The 20,698-nt window shown below is 38.5% G+C and overlaps 1 protein-coding gene and 1 pseudogene across 1 annotated transcript; one reads left to right on the top strand and one right to left on the bottom strand.

The window, feature by feature from the left end:
• The first annotated feature begins 1,500 nt into the window (after window positions 1-1,500).
• On the top strand, window positions 1,501-8,022 carry LOC111333756 (ZP domain-containing protein). Its single transcript, XM_022939377.2, has 7 exons — window positions 1,501-1,748; window positions 2,310-2,690; window positions 4,655-4,846; window positions 5,268-5,393; window positions 5,572-6,157; window positions 6,312-6,613; window positions 6,767-8,022. The coding sequence occupies exons 1-7, from the start codon at window positions 1,676-1,678 to the stop codon at window positions 6,904-6,906; spliced, it is 1,800 nt and encodes a 599-aa protein (XP_022795112.2). The 5' UTR covers window positions 1,501-1,675; the 3' UTR covers window positions 6,907-8,022.
• A 10,656-nt stretch (window positions 8,023-18,678) lies between these two features.
• Window positions 18,679-19,584, bottom strand: LOC111333755 (uncharacterized; annotated as a pseudogene).
• Between the last annotated feature and the right edge of the window lie 1,114 nt (window positions 19,585-20,698).

The following is a 20,698-nucleotide window of genomic DNA, read 5'->3' as shown; positions in this document are numbered from 1 at the left end:
CGTAAAAGACATGAGTATTTAGACAGAGAACGGACAACGTTTGTCAACATCCTGTCAAACATCTCAAAATAAATAAATGTGGAAAGACCCTGAAGTCCTGCCGTTCTGAATTGCATTGTTATGATTTTTGCAAAGTCTGACGCGTCTCTAGGCTCTGCTCGTTCGCACGTTTTCAATTCTTCCCCAGAAAAGCATTGATAAAGAGGACTATCCAGAGGTTTGAAAGCTAACTAAATTTAACTGAGAGAGAAAGAAAATCCTTTTTTCAGTCGCTCACCATTTTTTCTTGCGTAATTCATCATTCAGTAGCGAAACATGTGAGGTGACCAAAACCCGTTGCCTGTTGCTTTTTCCCGACGAACGGTTTGAGAACACAAGCCATAAATCTTTCAGACGAACCGTAAGGATATCTATTTCGTTCATTGCGATGTTACGTTACCATGAAGATGAATGCTTCGAGGGTTTGCAACAATATGAATTTCTCCGTAACTATAGAAATACAGCTATCTAAATAAAGAAACAGTCGAAGATATGAAGCCAGAAGTGTCCAGAAATAGCTTTGCTCGTCGGCATCTGTCTCTGTTGTGATATTCAAGTTAATTGACAACGACTTTAACAGAGTTGAGTTTCTGCACTTCCTTCCTACATAATACAAAGAGAAAGATTGAACTGTAAGTTGACACAAGGCTGACATTTTTGCTGAAAAATTGACGTACATTAGTGTCTCCTCTTCCCTGGAAAAACTCGACCGCCTTAAACTAAAACAAAAAAAATATAATCAACATCGAGAGGTGAGTAGGATGTTTTAACAAAGCTTTACGAGGGTTGCATCTTTTTCATGGAGGACTGGATTGAAATCTGTAATCATCGTATTAGACGGGAACTCGTGATATCCTGTGCTTGTCTGCTGTTAAAAAGATAGATCTATGAGGGTTTAAACAAGCTCGAACGACACAAAAAGTGCCTGCTTCTCATTTCAGGAGTAAAATGAAACTTTCCGATGAGCGTTCCCGTGGTTGCACCTCTCTAAAAATTAAAATTAGCGCAAAGATGGGCCTATGCTTTAAGTATTTTGGTAAACATTAGCCTCGCTCCATGTAAGGAACACAAACGGATCGTGAATACAGGCAAACTCAGCCACATATCAGCTGACACTTCAATGATTTTGCACTTCATAATAAAACTGATAAACGTTCGGCCGTAGCACATTTCTTTGTTACAGTTGACGGGACCTTAATTACGCAGCATTCAGAGGGCAGCCGTAGGTAACATTCATTTTCTTTGTCTATTTACTTTCGTTGACTACGTGTTGTGAAATCACATGCAAAACTTGATCATGTTACACTGCATTTCTAGGCACGAAAATAGAAGTGTTCAGTGAATGAAAGTCCACAATTCTAAGCGCCATTTGTACAAAACTCCCTAAAACATAGTCACACGGAATTTATCTGCTCATTGCAAGTTCGATGAGTCCTGTATCTAAAATCAATATGACACAATACTAAAGCTGTCGTCTGCTTCGTGAAATATTTGAATAAGCTTGCTCGAGAAAATTCCCGTTTACGTAAATCATCCAGCTTCATGATTGTATGTTTAAGCTTTGCTTCCACTAATTCTTAAGCTCTGCTTAAAATTAAGAGAGACTTACAGGATAGATCGTTAAATCTGTGTCGGCATGGTTTATACCCGTTTTTTGTCAACTATCCTTGTGAGTTTTTCAGTCCTTGTGTTACCAATCAGTGCTCTGGGTAAGTTTAACATCTTCCTACACTAAACTATTAATACTTAACGGGATTTTTCCCAAGGTAAAAATTGCTGACTTTAGTTAAATCACAAGGTGCAATGGTTATCGATCGTTTCTGATCTAACCAAGGCTAAAATTTAAATTATACATCCCTATCATGTGTTGCAATTCTTTATTTTTTCATTCAGCATCTCTTAGAGTTATTCGAAATGAAATATTTAAAACAAATTCTTTCCTCTTAGAGTCTCACCGAAGTCAATTTTTGGATCATTTATTGTGACGGGAATGAAACACACATGCAGCCAAGTGTAAACCGGGGAAAAATACACTAAAAGCCCCCAGGGCGAGCGAAAGTAAACTGTGATGCTATTAAATATTTTTTGCAGTCGAATGAACGTAGGTTTCTACTTTTTTTCGATGCACTCTCTATTCTCAGCGACAAGAGTGTGTCTTTCAGAGGCAACCTTCTTTTACATAAAACATAAAAGCAGAAGTAAATATTACTTCATATTTTACCTGCTTCGTCTAAAACTATCCTGATTCTTGAGGTGTCTTTCTTTAACAGTATGTCCAAAGAACTGGGTACCTTTTCAAACCTCGTGCTACAAGTTCTCTTCCAAGTCACTCTCCTGGAATGCAGCAAAAGCTTCCTGCGAAGCACAAAGATCCCATCTCGTCGTGATCAATTCTCGAGCTGAAAATCAAGGGATTGGCACGTGGGTAACACATCATACATATCATATTGGTTTGTATAGGGATCCTAAAGACAAGAATCGCTGGCTCTGGGTCGATGGTTCGCGACCAAAATTTACCAATTGGTATTCTGGAGAGCCTAATAATTCTGGAGGCAGCGAGGACTGCAGCCAGATATATAGCAAGAGGCACGGATGGAGGTGGAATGACATCCCTTGTCGTTTTTCACTGCTTTACATTTGCGAAACCAGTGGTGAGTCTGTCACAGCGGCTGAGCAAAAAAAAAAAAAATACAAAATGAATATCAAAATGATACTCGAGGGCCTCAATACTGATAAAGGTTAGCCATAAGATCAAACTGTCCAAAAAAAAAGGAAGCTCAATATCTTCCGACAAACTATGATAATGTCTCTCAAATTCTACTGAATTTAGTTGTTTGACGCTAACAGTTTGGATTTCTAAAAATCTTTAAACTGGCAAACTATGTATCCATGTATCCCCAAAATACTCACTCTGACCATTCCCCCTTATCTACCCCTATTACGGAATTTTTGAATCATTAACTTGAATCTACACCTAAATGAATATCACAACTAGCTTCTGCCCCCAAATACTTCTAGTACGTCTTAAAAAACCAAAAGGTTTCTTTCATTGATGACGTGTTCCTAACCATGCCATGCTGCGCCGATAAATATTTTGTCTTCCAACAACGATGTTTTCAAAGTTTTCAGGTACAGTGCAATCTGAATTATGCTGAAAAGGGATTTCACTGCTACTTAGATGTTGTTAGGGGCTTTGCAGAGCGATCTTCGTTTTAATTTTATGTTATCGCTGAAAGACCAAAACGAACTCTCAGAATAAGACCAATATTAAAAGTTGAATCTTGAATCACAAATTTCTTCCTGATAAGTTCCACCTGTCCTAAGCCCTAAATTTTAATCGTCAACTGTCAGAGTTACTCCCCCAATACATATGTACACAACCAACCACAAGGGTGGAAAGACGCTAGTTACCAGGTCGTTGTTACATTTGCCTAATTCTTACATTTACTACGTTTGGCTGCTGTTGTGAGTTTCTAGACCGACCGCAGAACAAAATACATACACATATGGTGCACGATCCTCGCAGTAGATAGTGCTATTTAAGCAATAGCGAAAATCAGACCTGAAAAAAATCAGGCCTATCTACTGCGAGGATCGTGCACCATATGTATCTAATACCGCAGTGCAAAATATATGAACTTCATATTATTTCATTGTATCACATTTAACACTTTCACGGGTTTATTACGAGTCAACTTAACGGCCTGCTCCCAGTTGGCTTGTTAGCTCAATTGGTAGAGCGCTGCACTAGTCTCGCAGAGGTCAGTGGTTCGAATCCCGTACAGGCCTGATTTTTTTCAGGTCTGATTTTCGCTATTGCTTAAATAGCGCTATTTACTGCGAGGATCGTGCACCATATGTATCTAATAACGCACTACAAAATATATGAACTTCATATATTTCATTGTATCAAAATACATACAGCAAATCAAAGCATTCCCGGATCATTCTCCGCGCTGAATTTACCATTTCTCTAACAGATTTTTGGACCTCTAACACTTAGACTAGCGCTGATAGAAATTTTGACTTTTCCTATAACCTCAAGGATAATCAATGGCTTGTCGTAAAAGATGTTTGCCGCTTCTTGTACAAGTCTAATCAGAACCATGGATAAACCTAATTCGTGAAAGTGTAATGTGATCGTCCAGGTGAGTGTAGTTCTGAGAAGGACTGTTGTCGTTGGTAGTGACTGACGTTTCGGTAACCTGTGTGGAAGTCATCATCAGAGTCAAGTAAATAGTTGTTGTCAGTACGTAGACTGTTCTTATTTCAGTTCGTGTAAAATGATTGGTCAGTTTTGCCGTGATGTTATTGGCTGTAAGTCTCAAGTGGCGTAAGTCGGTCGTGATTGGTCTGTTTCGATCCATCGGTAAAGTTAGGTCGTTCTGTTCGGTTCGTTTGTAATGTTTACGTCCTGAATGAGTCGTTTGTATGGAGCCGGTAGTAGTTGAGCCATTAACATCACGGAAAAACTGACCAGTCCTTTAACACGAACTGAAATAAGAAGATTCTACTGACAACAACTATTCACTTGACTCTGACGATGACTTCCGCATAGGTTGAGCCTTTTAGGAGCCTGTACTGGTGTAAGGATTTGATTCACTCTTTTTTTCAGGTAAATGTCCAGTCCTCACAACTGGTCGTCTCGTCAAAACTACACCAAGCAACTGTGTGACATCACAAGTGAAAAGTGGAACCAAATGTTCGTTCTCATGTCCACAGGGATACCATTTACGAGGCCCCTCTCAGAAACAGTGCGGGGCTAATGGCCTGTGGACGGCTAGTGCTAAACCTGTATCGTGCAAAGGTTAGTTTAAATTTTTTTTAACTGAAGTGTACTTTATTTGTTACACTAAGATTTACACCCTTTCTTCAGCTATTGACGAGTGTATTGTGTCAAATAGCGGCTGCAGTGACAAGTGTGTCACTACTGCAGGAGGCTACAATAGCGCGGAGTGTCCAGACCCAGAACGCTGAGCTTATAACTGAACAACAAAACTAGTTATGGTTAATAACATTCCAGACACTCGAAGTCCACTTCTGAGTGATATACAGAGAACATTGTATTCATTCTTAACTCTCTCGTTTAGCTCACGTTCTAGTTTTTGTTCGTAAAGGAAGGAACCTAGTTAATAAATTTTTTTTTTTTCAAATTTTACCTTTTTTTGTCTGTTTCTGAACTAAAACAAGCTTTCTTTGCAACACTTAGATTGTAACTCTTATTTCAGATACTGACGAGTGTGCTGTGTCAAATGGTGGCTGCAGTCACAAGTGTGTCAATACGGCAGGAGGCTATAAATGTGAATGTCCAGACCCAGAGCTGAGCTTATCATTGAATAAAAAAACGTGTTACGGTTAGTACGTATGGTTTGTATCCAACTTATTGACCGTTTGTAAGAAATTGTATTTCTTAACTGATCGCATGAAGAGCTGAGTAGGAATTGTACCAATGGTAGGGTTAAATAACTACCTCTTTACGTTCAGTTTTTCTTCGTTAACTCAGATTCTATGGTACATTTTTTCCGTTTTTAGCTGTAGGAGTCGATGTCCACTGCAACAGCAATAATATGACCATCATCATTCCAAAGTTCCTTCTCCGCGGTCTTGACCGTCAGCATTTGCGACTCCGGGAAACAAGATGCAAGGCTATGGAAACCAGTTCCCATTTCTCCTTAACGACTTCGCTGACCAGCTGTAACACAACACGAAGGCTCACATCTACCGCTACCGTCTACTCTAATACGGTCTTGGAAATTCCCGTGGTTGCTCAGGATGTCGTGACACGTGTGCGGGAAATAGAAATTCAGTTCAGCTGTTTTTATTCCAAGTATGGAGTAGTTTCATCCGTTGGTTGGAAGCCAAACAACAGAAAGCTTGAGTTCACTGCTGAAGGCAAAGGAAACTTTACACTTTCTATGAATATGTTCCCTGACAAAAGATTCGTGAGTCCTTACACGAACGATGATTTCCCTGTTGATGTGATGCTACGTAAACTTCTATATTTTGAAGTGTCAGTGACATCGAGTGACAAGAAGCTGTCAATCATGGCTGATCGGTGTTACGCCACGCCCACTCAGAATGGGAAAAATTCTTTGAAGTACGAATTTATTAAGAAAGGGTACGTGGGAGATAATTGCTAGAAATTCGTTATTTGTCTTTTTCAACCGATGAACAGGTTCTTTACCGTTAATGGACTAATGAACAATAAAATATAACAGGAACTTTATGAAATAAGGATTAAGTTCCAATCGATAGCTATGTTTTTTTCTTAGATGCCCAAGTGACGTCACCGTGAACTATCACTCTGCGTCTTCATTGAGTGCTCAGCGGTTTAGCTTGGAGGCTTTCAAGTTCATTGCAGATCATCCATTCGTATTCGTTCACTGCCACGTGATTGTATGTAATGCAACCAATCCAGCCTCACAGTGTGTAAAGAAATGTTCATCAAGTGACCGAGAAAAACGTGCAATGAGTGGACACGTGACTAATGACGTGTATTCTTTGGCCCAGGGCCCGATTCACCTCGCGCGAGGCAAGCGAGAGAGAAAGGAAAAGAACGCCTTTGATAAAATAGGTATGTACCCTAAAATAAGAAAGCGATTCAAGAGTTAGAATTTACATGACATGTTATTGATACTTTTAATTTCTCTGGATTTTGTGACTAAAGGTCCTTTCATAAAGTATGCAGTTGCACTTTCTTCGTCATCTTCTTTCTCTATTTCCTTAGGATCTAGTCCTTTCTTCATGATGTCATTCTTCGGGATGTGCGTCGCTTTCTTGGCGGGAACCGCGCTGATGATCGTCAAGAAGTCACGTGACAAACGCGATGACTATACTCTGCTTGCTAGCGGAAGTCAAGAGCAGTAAACACATGTTCAATGACGATAACCGGACTTGACAAATCTTGGGCGAAGTAGAGTTGAAGAGATCAAAGCGAAGTGCTTTCTTTTTTAACTTTTTCCCTTCTCAAAGCAATTTAATTTGCATTATGATGGATCCTCTAAATATGACAACAGTCAGATGATGAAAGTTATAATTATCAGACTTTACCTCTTCGGGAAGTCGTAAAGAAAATTAAAACTTAACAATCTCGTTGTTTACTTGCCGTTGCCTTCAAATCTGAACTAAATCCGATTTATTCGAGATTATCTTTTTTGATATATATATATAAAAAACTTTAAACTTCTTAAGCGCATTTGATATGACGCATTGCTCGAGGAAATGTTCTTGCTTTGATATCTGCTGCTCAAGTTTGACTCAATATGTAGATACTGGTTCGTCTCAAAACTTTGCTAACTCTGCTTGAGTAGTTAAGCATAGTTTGAGGGACTTTTCAACGATCTTCTCATCACCGGACATGACGAAAAGAAATATGATTCGATAATAAGGGTACTTGCTAAGTAGAAAGTAGTTTGCTTTATTTCGTTTAAGTATTCTGAGGAAGTTTAAAGTTTTTATTCAAGCGCGGGAATACGTTAGCATTTGTTCAGTTTTTTCACCAACATCAGCAGGGATGCATTCGATTTTTTTGATTTCCCGTCTGTGAGCAGAGTTAACTACATCAGAGTGGTACTTTAATCATATTTCATCTGAATCCGAATCATGTATAAATATGAGAGCCATTTAAACTTCCAAAAGTGATGGCGAAGTCAAACCTATTCCCGTCGGTGAAGGAGTTAACAATTAAGGATAATGCCGGTTAACGGAAAATAATACCCACATCAAGATTAAGGAAGTTACTTTTACGTGATCGATAAGCTGGCTGAGAGAAAGGAAACCTTCTCCAGAAGTTAACAACATGAGTTCCCGGCTGTAGTTTACCAACAGTCTCAAACTAAGGCACAGTGTCAGGGATTTAACTCTGCTGTTGAATGGTAATTAAAAATAAATAAGGGAAATAAAAGTAGAGAAAAAACGTTTGTTTATATTAAATTACTAAATAATTGCACGCCAAAAGTCAAGGAGAGTGCAAGATGAACGAGGCTTTCGCGCTCTATCGCCTTCGTACAATATTAAAGGACTCCTCGTCAACGGAGTGACTTGCAATTTGTAATTTGGAAAAAAAGGCAAGGAAGAGGAAGACTCAAGCGTAAAATACTGGACAATCTGAGGTTGATTCATATTGAATCATTGCAGAAGTGACTCTCTAAAGAAAGAGCAAGTTAAAGTCAGATGTATGTATGGCTAAGGTCAGAGCATATCTCCCAAAGTGCTATATATCAATAACAAACATTTCTAACTGCGTTTTCGCAGCTGAAACAAAATCATACCAGATGAGAGATATAAGGATTTTCAAATAATGATGTTTTTGGTGAAAGCAAAAGTTTGCTAGTTAGCATCTGTGATAATTTTCGTTCATCTAAATCACACCTGACCTCATCGAGCTCTTCGTGATTGAAAAACTTAAAGATTTTTAACCCTTTAACTCCCACGAGTGAGAAAACTACAGAATTTCCATTTACAATATCAACACATCATTTTGGGGAGCAGGGATGGCGCAGTGGTGATATCACTCGCCTCTCACCACTTTGGCCCGGGTTCGATTCCCGGACCTGGCGTCACATGTGGGTTGAGTTTGTTGTTGGTTCTCGCCCTTGCCCCGAGGGTTTTTCTCCGGGTCCTCCGGTTTTTCCCCCTCCTCAAAAACAAACATTCCAAATTCCAATTCGATCTGGAAACAGTGGACAAAGAAGGGCCACCCAGTGGAATGTCCATTGCTAAATTATTTATTATTATTATTATTATTATTATTATCATTATTATCAAGGAAACAGGTGATGAGAATAGGGAATTTAAGCGAACAACGACGGCGACGGCAACGAGAACGTGGAAAAACAATAGATCTAATTGGCAGAACAATAGCCCAGCACGTGCGTTTTAAAACTCATTTCTCAGCCGTCCTTTGCACAACAACAACGTGAAATCCCCAAAATTCGCGTCGCCTGCGAACCGAAATGGCAGCGGCAAATTATTTAAACTTACATTTGGAACTCAACGCTACTTTTATGCGTTATGTTGAGTTTGAGGTCTGGCGCCCTATGAGACGGTAAACGCATGCAGCCATTTTCGAAATTCTAACTAAAAGTAGAAACTTATTTTTTAATCGAAGTCTTCCGTGGCGTTGCCGTCGTGACTGCTTAAGTTCCCTAATATAAGAAAATATCCGCATTCTGGAGATTATCATTGGATACAATTTCATATTCGCCAAACATATATCACGGGATTTTTTTTCCTTTAACGAAATAAACTAGCCTATTGAACTTCAAATAGAATAAACTTTCATCTCCCAACTATCGCGTTGAAAATGTGGTAAAACAATTGCTCTATCCCCCAGTTTGCGCTCATATATGTGTGAAGGGAGCGGAAAATTGGAAGGTGGTGTGGAAGCGAGAGTCGCTCTAGGCATAGCCTCGAGCAACTCCTACAAATTATTCGTCCTGTCCAAGCTTCCCACGTGCTCATACAGAGAAGCCTTGACTGTCAAGCCATCTGTAGCCGAGCGAATATCCCGTGTTACTTGGTGGGTGGTCAACTACCCTACCTCTCTTTTTCAGTGTCGATTTTAGGACTAGTCTAGTTTTCGAATGAGTTTCGTTTCAATAACAAGTCTTGTTTAACACTCGAGTTGAATCGACTGACGTTGTTGTCACATATCGGGTACGTAGGGTACGTTGAGCTCGATTTAATCGAGGTGATTTAATTTCTATCGAGTCAGTGTTTCCTGGTTTCCCAGAAACCGTGAGTGATTCACCCATAGGTTTTATCTTCAACGTTACTTGGGTTAAATGTGTCACAAACTCATCGAGGGTTGCGATATCTTTGCGGATTGAGAATAGGAGCTAGTTTGGGGGATGTCTTTGCGAAGCACTTGATGCAGGTATTTATAACTTGTTGATACGTTTTTGCTGAATAATTAAAGAGGTTTTAATTTCTAAAATACGTGCAATCAGTATGAATTGGATGATTCTTACTACAACAAATCATTCTCTAAAGGATGCCGTCTGTCACAGAAAATGTTAAGATAAGAATATTAACTCAGTAAAACATTCACTTTGACTAAGTGGCGGGCATATAACCATAGCGCAAAATATTGGCATGGGATGTCAATGGAATATTTTGGCAATTGCAATTTTTCTAAAGATTTTTTACTGGATAAGGTTTATCAGATAAGTGAGTAAAATTATAGATCATTTTTGCTGTGTGCCGTACACTTCACTCTCAAACAGACTCAAATTAGTTTCGCATCATGAACGATACACACGCTACGCATACTTGACCTAACTTATTCGACCGACGTTATGATAATACCATGTATAGAGGATCTGTGTTTGCGGATGAACATAATGGTAAATTGTAGTCGAGTCAGATAAAGAACTTTAAAATGATAAAAGCTCAGGTTATAGTAAGTTTTTCAAAGTCGAGCGATATCGCGCGACGAAAAGTCGAACGTAGGATTATCAGAAACTGCCTGAACATAACATACCACAATCCTCACTCGCTAGACATAAATAACCACAATCATGCATCACTGGTGCATATATCTAAAATAATTGAATAAAAAAACAAATTCTTGTGTGATCAAGCTATAGACAGTTTTAATCTCAACCCAAAGGAGCAGAAAGCATGCACATTTGGGGTGGGGGAGGTTACTCAAGAATGGTGAGTGTTGAGTGCAGAAATTTCACTATTAACGTCACCAAATTAAAGCTAGGCGATTGCACTGGCTTCAAGACTGTCACAGGGTACGTTGCGTTTATTTTCATGTAATAGGAGAGCTCTGTTAAGCAACTCACTACCGAGGAGTGGATTCGAAAGACATGGATGTTGCTGTTATTTCGATAGATCCTTGAGCCGCCTCGACTAGATTGAAATCGAGACAGATGTAAATATTGGGCCATGTTTATGTGGTGGTCAACGGAAAATTGAAAAAGGTAAGTTATTCACTTTTCTGTATACAGCAATGTTCGATGATCAAACAATAGTTTTAACTTCACTGTATGTTTCTTGATTTCATTATTTGCATCTGCTGTTCTTTCTTTACTTCCTGATTTCACCATTTACAAACACGACTGGAATTTGCTTAATTTGAAGTCAAACATTGCCTGATTTCTCGGAATTCGGGTAAAATTCCATTTTAGTAAAATGACCGACATTAAAAATGTTCTCGATGTAACTGATTGCTATCATGTGCATATAACTCTAGAGAAGTTTCTCAGGTTATGTACTATTTATTACAATCTGTGGTGTTGGGAACATTTGTCTAATGGGAGGGGTGGGGGAGGGGGATTATAGCCGGGTCAAATTTGAATTTAAGAAATTGTTTTATTATCGTGAAGTGTGCGGTAGGGGATAAAATCTCTCTAATAAGAGATGGATGCCCCGAGTATCAAACACTGTAAATGCCAATTTGTGATTTTTCAAAGGAAAGATAAAAATTTAGTGATAAAAACGAGCGATAAAAAATATGAACGGCGTTTCGACCGCTCCACGGTCATTTTCACGTTGAGTTCATGGGTAAATTTCCGCATTTATACAATTTCTGAAACAATTGATTGAAGGTAAAAGCTAAGTCTTTACATATAAACAATAGGGCTAATAACTAATAACAAAGTGCAAAAATAAAGTGTAAATAGGCGTGAAAAGGATGAAAATTAATTAATATGAAGTGTTAAGCAAACAGCTTTGCGCGAATAGAATCGCTCTGTTTGTTCAATTTTGGCTTAAGGTCCTCTAACCTCTCACTTTCAAAAGGGATCAACCACAACATGGTGACATTCATTTCTAGCTCATTTAAACTTCTCTTCTTACTTTTAGGAATCGTACATGTTCAATATTTGTATTCTTTTGTCAAAGTAACGAGGATTCAAAGCTCGATTTTGTTTTGTTTACACTGAACTGGCGCTTGCCACAAATTTCAACTTATTTTCGTTCTGAAACATAAACTTTGATTGGTTAGGTGTTGTCAGATGCACAATTTGATTGGCTAGTAGGAAGCACTATCCAGAGCATAAATTAAGAAACTCTATATAAATCAAGAAGCAAATGTACAACATTTTCCTTCATTTGTTGTGCTATTGGGGATAATTATTTATAAAAGCGATAGAAAACCTTTTCCGTGTTTACGTACTTTCATCTTTCATCGGGAGGTTGCAAGAATTATCGAAAGTTTTGCAAATCCTCGCTTGCTGAGCGGTTTTGCATAACTTTCGAGAATTCTATCGTTGTGGCCACTAGTTAGTTTACCGTATTTAAGCTTGTGACCCATCTCCCCTCCCATGAAAATGTCGAGTGTAATGCAACTTTTCTGATTGTTTCCAGAGCTCTTATCAATATTAGAAACAATCCTAAGTATCAAAAGAAAAGGTGTCGAGTGTTCTACTGATGATTTTTGACTCTTCTTCAAAGGACTTACCGACATTTACAAGCACTTGTCATTCAAAAAAGAATTCTGAGAGCAAGTCACGAGCAGCACTCTGAGCTGTGCCTTGCGATTCAAAAAAAAATTTGGCCACTGCGATCACGAATATCCTTGTCAGTATGAGTAACAGACCACACTAAATCATTATCGGTTTGTTAAGTTTTAAAGGGGTAAGTTACTAACGAAACTGTGGTGCTGCGTCGGTGAGGGAGTATAAAAAGATAATTTGGCTTTATTAACTGAGTTGATAATATAAATTGACTACCGAACGAATTTTAAAAGCTGACGTTTTGAGGGTTAGCCCTTCGACAGAGCGAAATTTCCAATTTTCGTTCCTATAACGATAAAGAGGGTAAGGGAAATAGTTTAAACTGTTGTGGCTAATATGGCAGCTTTTTCAGTGGTTAGTACGGTGGCTTTTTCAGTATTGTGATCACACCTCACATATCTCCATCCACTGTAAGAATTTGGTGTGTTAAAAAGAGAGGGTCAGATCGGGGGAAGAGGGGCAGGGGGCCACTAATACATGCCTTTTTTTAGCGAAAGCGTCAGCCATATATCGTCTGACAATTAAATATTCCTTTAGAAAATAAATAGGAAGAAAGGACAAGAGATACAATCGACCAAATCTTTATAAATCGACTTATTAGTCACAACGTAGACAAAGAGGTGCACGAGGGAGGAAATTTCAAGAGGCAGACATTTTTTGCTTCAACTGTTACAACTGTTTTCCTCCGGTAGACACTTCTATTTCTACGGTTATAGAGAAACTCAAATGATTGTGCAACTTCAATCAATACAGTGCGCTGAGCACGCGCAAAATGAATTCGAAGCAAGTATTCTCGTGGTAACTTGACTTCACAATGAACGAAACAAAAATCCTTGGAGTTCGTCTGAAATATTTTGTACTTTTGTATGGCTTGTGCTCTTTTACCGTTCCGTCTGGAAAGAGCAAGGGCTGATCGATGACTTTTTATCACAGCATCTGTTTCGCCGCTTCGTGTTCAATTACGCAAGAGAAGATGGTGAGCACCACGATGAAGTATTTTCTTTCTCTCTATCTTATAAAGAGTTTAGTCTTCGAAGTTGCTCGTCTACCAAGAGTCAGATTATTTTCTTATTTTCTTACTTTGCTAATTAGAAAATGTTCAAACATTCTATATAAACGGAGCAGAGATTTGAGAGAACAATATCAATTTAGCTCTGATTAAGTAAATTGAGCAAAAAAAATCTTTTTGATTTCGATTTGGCTGTTGAATACCGCATGAGATTAAGCAACAGAAGCGAAAGATCATTCATCAAACTTAATATTGTTTGGCCGTAGAAGCAGAGAGGCATCATGACGGCAGCCTTGAACACGCGATGTGCTCTTTGTCGTATTCCAAAATAACAAAAATGTAAATGCATCCTGGTCCTCAAATCGTAAAAACGTCAATCGCTTTACATAAAAGTAATCTGCATTAGCTGACGAAAACTGAGTGACTATAAAAGATTTCCAATCGCCCTTACCAAGACGTTGCCTGCGGTGGCTAATACTTTGAAAATGAAACAACTGACTTAGTGAATTGCGGTCGGGACTCTCCGAAACATCCGCTGGGTGTCCAGATCATTTGAGTTTGCGATTATACCCCTCCCCCCCTCTAGGTTAATCGAAAAAAAATAAGGAAAACTTTAATTGCACCTTTTTTTTTTTCTTGCGCTCGTGTGCCCTTCTATCGCGTCCTATTTAGGTTGAACTTTTCGACAATAAATGGTCATATGAAAAAATGATTATCTGGTGGGGCCGGATGGGAAAATATTTGGCTCTCTGGCCCTTCTGCTAAGTTAATAGGTACATGGCATTTCGGTTTTGTACGTCACACTGTAACTAATTATGGATTTGAAAAGGCCAATATAAAGAAATGGTATGTCTTTTTTTTACAAGAAATGTTAAGATTCACTGTTTATTACTTTGGAACGGTTGGATTTGCATCATGAGATCGACCATAGTGCAATTGAGGATTCGTTATTTGAATGGTAAGCTATCCGTGCGTGATGATCGACTGTGTCTTAGTGAACTTTTCATTTTCTAGTGGGTCTGATTTGCATCATCGAAGACAAAAATAATAGCAAAACTAAGTAAATGTATCTCGGTTTGGCATGCAACACTTGTAACTAATGATGGATTTACGCATCCAAAAACATGAACGGTTTTAATCTGTTTTGCGGGTAACGTCAGGCTTCAGTGTTCATCCCTTTGGAAGATTGAATTTGCTGATCATGGTACAACTGAGGCTTCTATCTTTAAACAGTAAGCTATCCATACGTAGAGATTGACCCATTGTATTTATAACTTTTGATTTTCTTGTAGGTGTGATTTGCATGATCGATAAATGACAAACACTTATAGAGAGATAGATAGATAGATAGATAGATAGATAGATAGATACTTTATTAGGCACAGAATCCATAAAGCTAAGTCGCTTATTTATGATGAAGCTGTGCATCTAAAATATGAAAACATACACACACAAATATATATATATATATATTTATACAATATCAACATTTTAAAAAATCGAGTTTCCGGATGGGATTTGAACCCACGACCCTCCGTGATCTAGTCGGATGCTCTAACCACTGAGCTACAGGAGACTCTATGGTGAGCAAGGTGACCCTTGCTCACCATAGAGTCTCCTGTAGCTCAGTGGTTAGAGCATCCGACTAGATCACGGAGGGTCGTGGGTTCAAATCCCATCCGGAAACTCGATTTTTTAAATTGTTTATTTTCATTTCTACAATATCAACATTAAAAATAAATAAATAAATAACCTTTTGCCCGTGTTCCGTTAACAGTAACGTAGAATATTTGCACGACACAAGTCTAAGAAAAAACCTACGATGCCAAATTATATAGATTATTACAAGTTATTTAGACCAATAGTTATTTACAAACTCTTTAAGTGTCAGGGAGCATTTTGTGGCATGATCAAGGTTGTTAAATAGTTTAGCAGCTGAGTAGGTAAATGACCTGTAGCCAGATTTAGAAGTTAATTTGACCATGTGTAGATTCGCTTTATTTCTGGTATTGCAATGGTGGAAATCGGAGTTATAGGAAAAAAGCCTTCTCAGATAGGGTGGATAAATTCCATTAAGGCATTTAAATACAGTTAGACACTTGTGAAAGTTCCAACGTTCAAACAAGGAGACCCATCCCAGTTCACAAAACAAATTTGCAGTACGGTCTTCCAAAATCTTCTTTTGGAGAATAATCCGTGCTCCCCTTTTCTGAAGCCTAAGAAGTCTTTCAAGAGAGGTGATATCAGCATTGGACCAGACAATAGCACAATATTCCATTAAAGGTTGAACTAAAGTCATATATAAAAGCTTACAGGTATCCGTATCTAAATATTTGCGAATTCTTCCCAATTAATTTAATCTACAAGTTACTTTATTAGAAATGCTATTTATGTGTTCATGCCAATCCATAGAGGCATCAAAAATTAAACCCAAGTATTTCACAGTGTTTGACAGCTCCAGAAGATTGCCCAAGAAAAATAAGGAGAGTCCTTGTGATCTTTCGAGACGCTTTTTAGAGCCAAAAAGCATGACATTGGTTTTGTCGCAGTTTACTAGCAAGCGATTCAAAGAAAACCATTCGCCAACTGCATTCAGGTCTTCTTGTAGAGTGGATTGAATAGTTTGAATGTTTCTACCGGAAAATATAACATCAGCATACAAGACTATTTTACAACGATGTACAACACTAGGCAGATCATTTATAAATACGATAAATAATAATCAGAGTTTGTTCATATTGGCCAGAGTTTTTAGCCCTACCACTTTAAAATGGTCTCCGCGGTCCCCGTTTATAGGTAATAACATAATTTCGAGTGCAATTTGATCTTAATAATCACGCGTTAACTGTTCAAAGACAACCAAATTGCACGAGCCCAAAGGGCGTAAGACTTTTCAAAGGCTTTATTTACAACCACGTGTATTTTAATTAATGACTTTATTACTTCTTCATTTTACGGAGTTTGGAGTCTAACTTCTTCATCGGGAAAAGTCATGGAGAGTTCAGAGGACGGGCTTCGGTAAGCATGTTTCGATGCAAGCCTCGTAAATTGGCCTCATCTAGGATACGACGCCAATGTCCATTGTTAAACATCTCGAGATGAATAAGTGTGTTAAGACCCTGAAATCTTGCCGTTATGACTGAACTTACGAGGTCGGCGAATCTGTACAAAGTCTTACCCGCCTTTTGGCGTATTGCTCGTAGGTTTTAAATTCTTTCATGGATAAAGAGGACCATCCAAAGCTTTGACCTCTAGCTTAAATCTACCCTACGATCAAAAGATAGAAGCTAAAAAAAGGAATAGCCTTAAATTTTAAACTTTAATTCTTCCCTGAATTCTGATATTTAATTAAAACTGGGTAACGTTACTCAATTTGCAAGCTGGAAACTTAGGAACGTACGCTTTTTTCTCCAGCGAGATGGGATACTGACTTTGATGTTCGGGCAGCGCAAAAGGAACCAAATAACTTTATATCCAACCTTAAATGGTAACCAATCATTTCCCCAAATGTTCCCTTCATCATTTGCGGAGGGGGGCATTGGAACCTATTAGAAACCGCGAAACCGTAGAAAAAAATCATCCAAATCGGAAAACCGAAACAAAAATCGATCAAAACCGAAAACCGTATGCAAAACTGTCAAAACCGATATATTTTCACATCCCAGTTATTAAAACCTTGATCAAACCGATAAAGTGGTGACAAGTGGAGCATACAGAGTAAACTACACTAATTTCTTTATAAAATTTGTGAACGCTATGGACATGGCATTCGTATCTTCAAGTGTCTACTTAAATTAGAGGCTTTATTTCACCTGCTCTCTCGATGTCCAATAACACAGAATCACCTTTAAATGCACTTTTTTTTTCTTTTTCTTTACTTCCCCGCCATGGAACAGAACCTTATTTTTATTGATCTACGTAAACCTCTAGTTATCCACGGTTTAGATAGTTGCTTGGCCTTACGTTTTGATACTAATTTAAGAGGAGCATGTCTATTAACAAGTTTATTCAATTTGTTGTAAAACGAAGAAAAGCGTTTGTCAATAGAGCCATTAGAGATCAAACCGGTCCAGTCAGTTTGAGAAATATCACTGATAAAGTTTTCTTCCGAGAATCTCGAATAGTCACGGATTTTAGTCCCCTGATAGCGAGATTTTAAAGATGGAGAATGGATAATGCCAAATTGAGAGTAGTGGTCACTTATATCTGAGACAATGTTGCCGCTGGAGAGGTTAAAGCCAATTCTGTTAACAAGAATATTGTCAATAAGTATGGCAGAGTTATTATGGACTCTTGCAGGCTTGTCAATTACTGGAAAAAAGGAGTAACTTTGCGGGAACAGCAGAAATTTATGAGAAGAATCACAGGTTTCAGATTTGAGGAGATCAGTGTTGAAGTCGCTCATAACATAAATCGGTTTATTAGTAAAGCTTAGTCTTTCTATTGTCATATCGAAATACGTTTGAAATTGTTCAGGAGAAGTATGTTGCCGATAGATTACACCACATATAACATTTTTACCTTTTAAAAATTCAAGTTTAATCCATAAAGCCTGGAAAGCCTCGTTAGAGGTTTCTTCGAGGACTGTCTAATTTAAACTGGCGTCAACATACATACCGACACCTCCACAAGAAAGAGGAGTTGGCACCTGTTCGAATTGGTAATTAGGTATATGTGGATTAAAGTATATTCCGGCCGAATTTGTAATTTTAGTTTCGGTTATTCCGATTACGCTGAAGTGGTAGTCTAGTTCATCCAGTAAATGTACTAGCAGATTTTCAAGGTTACGGCGAAGGCTTCGTACATTATTATGTAGAATTGAGAAAGACGTTTTGTTTTCATTCGCATGAGATCGTTTTTAAACTGGCAAAAGCTATGTGGTGAGAAATATCGGCTTCGAATTTGTTGATTATTTAAGTTGCTATCAGGATTGACACTACTTTGAGTATTCAAACTAAAAATATTTAATTCATGGAGGCTACGGAGCTTATCTAAGTACTTTTTCGTTGGCAAGTTACTGTTCAGGCTATTATTAAACTGACCATGTGTTCGGATAATATCAACATTCGACAACGGAAGGTTTTTCAATAAAGATTTGTTTGCTCGGCAAACATATCTGTCACTTAGGCATACCATTGAGGGTTGTTATTACAAAATATATACTTAGCTTTGGTCTCCGTTTTCCAGGTTGAGAAAATCACCAATATTCTTGATCTTGATAGCTTGAGACGTAGCATCTTTCCGTAAATAAACAAAGGAGCCCTTCGACCAACAGTACTGGTAATAGTGCTGTTCTTTAAACTTCTTCGCCTCGAACAGGACTGTTTGCTTTTGGGGGGGGACAAATGATCAAAAATTCTAACCGCGCTTAACGAGGCATCCTCAGGGAGTCCAACGGAAGCCGGCTCCAATTTGCATGCATCTTTACGATGATTCATGACGCTTTCTTTGGCTAAACGCCTGACAAATCTACAAACTATCGGCTTTGGCTTGCCATTGGTAATCCTGCTGGGAACACGATGGGCGTTGTCAATGTCATACATCGATACATCAGCTCCCGTTTCTTTAAAAATGCTTAGGCAAAGCTTGCTTATCGAGATTGCGGATTCATCTTGCAGCCTCTCAGGCACTCCCACAATTTTTACATTATACTGGAGACTATGCTCTTGAATTTCGTCGATAGCATTTCCAATAATATCGACCTTGGCTCTCAGCTCTTCGAGTTTGGTGCTTAGTTGTTGGAGTTCGCGTTTGGCCATGCCGCTAAAGAGATGGAAGTCGTCGTATTTCTTGTTCAAGAACTCTACACATTAGGCACCTTCTTCGCTGGGCAGAACTTCTTCGCTTCTGTCGCTATGTCGCTATGTCGCTATGTCGCTGTATCAACTCCTTTAATCTAGCTACCTCGTCCGACATTGACGATAGTTGCGCTTTAAGAATGTTATTCTCCTTCTTCAAAGCCGCAGCTAACCCAGGCATTGCACAATGGTTATACGAAAGCACACACAATAAAAACAGAATACAAAAATAAGAAAAACCAAAGAATATAAAGAAACTTAGCGGAGCTCAAAAATCGACAACTCTCTTGACCAACATTCGCTGACCAATTCTCTCGTGGGGGTTTACGAAAATGGAAAGTTACGTGTTCACTCCACATCCACCGCTGCCATACTGAATTGTCTGTAATACGACACACCGCTGACATTTTGTAACGGGCTCGAAATGTCCCCGATTTCTGGTGATGCAGAAAATTTGGAAATTTAGGGTCTCGGAAATATCATTTCGAACTATTTCCGCGTAACCTTTTTATAAATAAATGTGACGGAAAATGCAGATGTTAGTTGTTCATTTTACCCATCTCTGGAGTTCTGAGCTAGAAGGGCTATTGGCTTTCTAAAATATCTAAAGAGTTAACAAATCTAGGAAGCCAAATAACGTTTCTTGTCATTCACGGATTCATGAAAAGGCACTGGAAAAACAAACACACAAGCCAGTATAATTCGAAATTTAAGATCGGTTCTATTTCATGGTAACTGTGACAAATGCTAGAAGGGAATGAAAAAAATTTTTCCTTCCAGATTGCAGCCGTACGCAAGGGCGTACATGCGTTTATGGACGCTACGCCCCTGTATAGGATATAGCGATTAAGCTATTCTAATGTAAACAATAACAAGATCGAAGAGAAACCGGAACCCGAATAGGTCAAAGAGGAAAAACTGAAAACCGCATAGGATATCAAATCCGAAAACCCGTCAGTATTTTTCGCGAAAACCGAAAACCAAATGCTTAAAAACGGAGAATCCGCAAACTGCATTGAATAGCAAAACCGAAAAACCGGCTTTTTTTAGCAAAAAAACCGAAAAACCAATGTTAAAAGTAGCAAAAACCGCAAAACCGAAAATCCCAATGCCCACCTCTTTGCGGAAATTGGCCATAGTATAAGCTGCTGCCAACCGAGAGCAGCCGCACAATTCTTTTCAGACACTGAAGAAATTAAAGACGATATATCTACGACGCGACCAAGCCGCGCAAATTAGAATAGTGAAGACTTAATTCTGCCGACATATCACTGCAGCAACAATGGTTTGATCACTGTTTTTTTTTTTCATTTGAATATAAAAATCGACAGATAGATGGTTAAATGTGATATTAAGAATGCTTGACTTTTGTAGGCAAACCAAAC

This window comes from Stylophora pistillata, chromosome 12 (genome assembly GCF_964205215.1).
Source record: "Stylophora pistillata chromosome 12, jaStyPist1.2, whole genome shotgun sequence".
Classification (NCBI taxonomy): Eukaryota; Metazoa; Cnidaria; class Anthozoa; order Scleractinia; family Pocilloporidae; genus Stylophora; species Stylophora pistillata.
Note: the sequence above shows the minus strand (reverse complement) of the source record. Positions and strands in the feature narration are given on the sequence as shown.